The sequence below is a fragment of the Ascaphus truei genome, chromosome 19, assembly GCF_040206685.1.
Source record: "Ascaphus truei isolate aAscTru1 chromosome 19, aAscTru1.hap1, whole genome shotgun sequence".
Classification (NCBI taxonomy): Eukaryota; Metazoa; Chordata; class Amphibia; order Anura; family Ascaphidae; genus Ascaphus; species Ascaphus truei.
The window spans coordinates 28,993,958-28,998,765 of record NC_134501.1 but is presented as its reverse complement, the minus strand read 5'-3'; the positions used below and the strand labels follow the sequence as shown (position 1 = coordinate 28,998,765).

Here is a 4,808-nt window from a genome sequence, read left to right as displayed (position 1 = left end):
TGATCTTTCTGAGATCAAAAATCCATGACTCTCACAGTGACATTTTGAAAGCTATAGATTTAAACTCTGTGGTGTTTCTGATCATTATCAAGCTTCACAATTTGGATTAAAAAAAAATCCACATTAGGAGCAATTAAGTTTCTTTCGTGTGTGAATTCTCTGATGTTTAACAAGATCTGACTTATGGAAAAAATATTTTCCACATTCAGAGCAAACAAATGGTCTTGGTCTTGCCTCTGTGAATTATCTGATGTTTATTAAGGTTTGAGCCTGAGTAAAAACAGGTCCCACATTCAGAGCAAACAAATGGCTTCTCTCCTGTGTGAATTTTCTGATGTCTAACAAGATGTGACTTAACGGAAAAAGATTTCCCACAGTCAGAGCAAACATATAGTCTCTCTCCTGTGTGAATTCTCTGATGTGCAACAAGATATGCGTGCCACAAAAAACATTTTCCACATTCAGAGCAAATACATGGTCTTTCTCCTGTGTGAAGTGAATAGAAAAAAGGAAAATAGTGCACAATCTAATTATAAACGTGACGTGATAGGTGAAAATATATGAAATAAATAACTTAACTAAAATTGAGCGTCTGCAGCTGTGATGAAAGGTGGGGGGGCTCAGGAACCCCCTGGAGCTAACAAATGGATACAAAAAAAGAGACACAGCGCACAACGCTCATAGTGCATTACAAAATATTATTGACATGAATAATAAATGGTGAGTAATGTGCGTACATCAAATAAATTAATAACGCACATTACTCACCATTTATTATTCATGTCAATAAAATTTGTAATGCACTATGAGCGTTGTGCGCTGTGTCTCTTTTTTTGTATCCTGTGTGAAGTCTCTGATGTGCAACAAGAATTGAACTCTGAGAAAAAGATTTTCCACATTCAGAGCAAACAAATGGCTTCTCTCCTGTGTGAATTTTCTGATGTCTAACAAGATCTTTCTTAAGAGAAAAAGAATTCCCGCATTCAGAGCAAACAAATGGCTTCTCGCCTGTGTGAATTTTCTGATGTTTAACCAAACTTGTCTTAAGAGAAAAAGATTTCCCACATTCAGAGCAAACAAATGGCTTCTCTCCTGTGTGAATTTTCTGATGTCTAACAAGATCTGACTTAACGTAAAACGATTTTCCACAATCTGAGCAAACAAATGGTCTCACTCCTGTGTGAGTTCTCTTGTGTTTAATTAGATCTGGCTTACGGGAAAAACTTTTCCCGCATTCAGAGCAAACAAATGGTCTCTCACCTGTGTGAATTCTCTGATGTGTAACAAGAGTTGAGTTCCACAAAAATATTTCCCCACATTCAAAGCAAGGAAACAATTTCCCTCCCTTGTGAATTGTCTGATGTTTAACAAGAGCCGAGTTACTAGTAAAGCATTCATCACATTCAGAGCAATTATACAGGCTTTCTGTATTGTGTGTTCTTTGGTGAATTGTACAATCTGATTTATTATTAAACTTTTTACCACATTCACTGCACTTATACGTCATTACTGACAGGTTTTTGTTAATTTTCTGGGCATTAGTGTTTCCTTTGTCCCACTTCTTAATAGGAGTAGATGCATGTTCATGTTCTTTCAGTGTATATATGTGGGAAACTGTGGGATTTTCTTCTTTACGTGAGCCCGATTCCTCAGCCATAATTCTCACAGCTTTTCTCTGTCTCTTACTTGGGTCATTTTGATTCAAGTAATTTGCTCCTTGATCACTTTTAACAGCACTGTTATCTTCATTCACACGATCTTGTGAGCAAAGAGGAGTGTGCCCATCTGCATGTATACTTCTGCTCCTGGATTTATCTGTTGGAAATAAATGTGCTGTGAGAAACAAAGTTAATTACCCAATTTCCTCGATTCTAAGATGCCATAAATTCTAAGACGCACCCTTGATTTAATAAAAAAAAATTGGGGAAAAAAAAACACTATATTAAATGTGCAGAATTTTTTTCCTTGGGGGATTGAGAGGGGAGAGGGAGAGGGGAGAGAGAGGGAGAGAGGAAGAGGGGAGAGAGAGGGAGAGAGGAAGAGGGGAGAGGGGGAGGGTGGGGAGAGGGAGAGAGGGAGGAGAGGGAAGGGGGGAGGGAGAGGGGGAAGGGGGGGAAAGAGAAAGGGAAGGGGGGTGAGAGAGGGAAGGGGGGGGTGAGAGAGGAAAGGGGGGGAGAGAGAGGGAAGGGAGAAGAGAGAGGGAAGGGGGGGAGAGAGGGAAGGGGGGGAGAGAGGGAAGGGGTTGAGAGAGAGGAAAGGGGGAGAGAGAGAGGGAAGGGGGGAGAGAAAGAGGGAAGGGAGAGAGAAAGAGAGGGGGAGAGAGGGGGGAAGGGGAAAAAGAGTGAGAGAGGGGGGGGAGAGAGGGGAAGGGGGGGAGAGAGAGGGGGGAGGAGAGGGGGAAGAGGGGGGGTGGAGAATGGAGGGAAGGGGGAGGGGGAGAAAGGAGGGAAGAGGGAGAATGGAGGGAAGGGGAGAGGGGGGAGGATGGAGGGAAGGGGAGAGGGGGGAGAATTGAGGGAAGGGGGAATGGGGAGAGAGATGGGGGAATGGGGAGAGAGATGGGGGAGAGAGAGGGGGGAGGGGGAGGAGAGGTGGAAGAGGGGGGGGAGAATGGAGGGGAGGGGGAGAAAGGAGGGAAGGGGGAGAATGGAGGGAAGGGGAGAGGGGGGAGAATGGAGGGAAGGGGAGAGGGGGGAGAATTGAGGGAAGGGGGAATGGGGAGAGAAATGGGGGGGAGAGATAAGAGGGGGAGAGAGATATGGGGGAAGGGGGAGAGATAGGGGGAGAGGGAGAGAATGAAAGGACACACAGAGACACACAAACACACAGAGATAGACACACAGACACACAGACACCTCCTTCTGCCTGTGCAGCTCACACAGAGATTTGACAGGGGGGAGGAGGGGGGCTGCTGTGTCCGGTTGCTGTGAAGACAGAGCCGTGATCTCTCTGCACGCAGGGGAGGGGGCTGTAAACAGCTATGTTGTGTGCAGAACACAGACTGTCTGCATCTCCAGCATATCTCTCTGCACGAGGGGGAGGAGGGGAGCTGGGATCGCAGACATTTTTGCTGCACACAGAAAACCCGGCAGGCCTCTCCAGCAGCGCCCCCTGGCTGTTTTTTTTTTTCCCAGTACATCGATTGTAAAACGCAGTCCTATTTTAGCCACGTGAAAAAGGGAAAAAACCTGCGTCTTACAATCGAGGAAATACGGTAATAGCATAAATATAATTTAACATTACTGGTTGAACATTTCAATTACCGGTAGTATAAAACATGTCCCAAATTGCAATTGGAATATACTGCAAGCTAAAGAAGTACTATTGCAAAACTGAAAGCAAATCAGGGGTTAATTTACGTTTTATAGAGGTACCTTCTACAGATCTATTGAAATAGGTTTTGATAACTAAAATGTTCTAGTCCTTCCTGGAACACAAAGAGTTAAGGTAGCCGAGCTAAACAAAATGACACAGATGTATAACTGACCCTCAGAAATGTCACCCGAGAGCCCACATTCAATACCAGGAACTAGAGTAAATGCCAAACAGAATGGATGCCCTGGCTCCTTGTGGTGGGAATCAGACAGGAATGTATACTGCGAGAGAACCCCTCGCGATGCTTGTGTGCTGTAAATGCCACTGGAGCTAAACTGTTCAGAAACCTACTGTGATGTGAAATAATATGAATATTGTTTTGTATGTTTATATACTGAAATAAATGGGTAATTAAGAGTATTTCAATCTCTCCTTTACAGTATCATCATATTCCCTTCAATGCGATATAGTAGTAAAAGGTACCCGTGTCTGGTATGTGGAACGACTCCAGGAATATTCTGATTACATTGAGGTACAGATTGGATTTCTCAAGACAGTTATTGTGATCCTCAAAAACAGTGTTTCTCAGCAGGGGTTTAGCGCCCCCTGGGGAGCAGTCGGAGGATGAAAAGAATGAGGAGCATTGAGAAAGCAGGGCAGTCGTTAGGCAGTTGGGCAGTTTCCTCCATTCTGATTGATTGCATTACCAAATCAGCAGCAGCAGCCAATCAGGGGGTGGCATCAGATTCTAACTCAGATTCTCTTGGACATAACACCTGTGTTGCGCAAAAGGTGGTCCCCCTAAGAGAGTCTCTCCAATGTGCCTTCACTGTTCCAGTCCACTAAGACAGTTAATACTAAACCAGGTCAATATCAGAGGAAAAGTAAGAACTTCAAAGCCCTGGAGATCGGTCATCCCCTCCCCCTGCATATCTGCAGTAGGGGTCAGTGTTCACTCTACCGCGGACTGTCTTGGACATAACACCCGAGTCGTTCCAAAGATGGTGAAAGGGTGTCAGCCATTTTCTGCTGTTAGAGATGCTCTGTTATTGTTCTTGGATAAAATATTGCAGAAGTATATTGAAGCATTTACATCTTCACACATTACCTGCTCTCACAGTTCTACCTCATCATAATCCCACTAACTTCTTCAATGCCAACTCCTTCAATTAACAAGAAGCCATCCAACACACACCATCCTTTTTATCCCCCTGTACCTTCTGTTTCCACTTACCCTGTCTTATAGATTGTAAGCTCTTGGGAAGGATGCTCCTTATTGTAACGTTTGCACTACCCACAAACAAGACAAGAAACCGGTACTGAGGTGGGAAGGTATAAAACCACGCACCGACAGCAGCAGAGGCGTGCCTGGAAGGCGGATTGTAAGCGTAGCCGGGTCTGGGCAGGAGAGAGTGGGTTCGTCCGTATACTCGCCGGGGTCTTGGGTTGTAGAGAGAAGAGTAGCTGAAGTCTGTTAAGCCGTGGTCTGGGAT

General features: G+C 44.8%; 1 protein-coding gene across 1 annotated transcript; it reads right to left on the bottom strand.

Annotated features, from left to right (window-relative positions):
- Positions 1-205: 205 nt before the first annotated feature.
- Positions 206-3,974, bottom strand: LOC142470193 (uncharacterized). The gene is made up of 3 exons (XM_075577169.1): positions 3,799-3,974; positions 805-1,815; positions 206-486 (listed from the first exon to the last, which is right to left on the bottom strand). Exons 2-3 carry the CDS (start codon positions 1,655-1,657, stop codon positions 206-208), a joined length of 1,134 nt encoding a protein of 377 aa, XP_075433284.1. The 5' UTR covers positions 1,658-1,815; positions 3,799-3,974.
- Between the last annotated feature and the right edge of the window lie 834 nt (positions 3,975-4,808).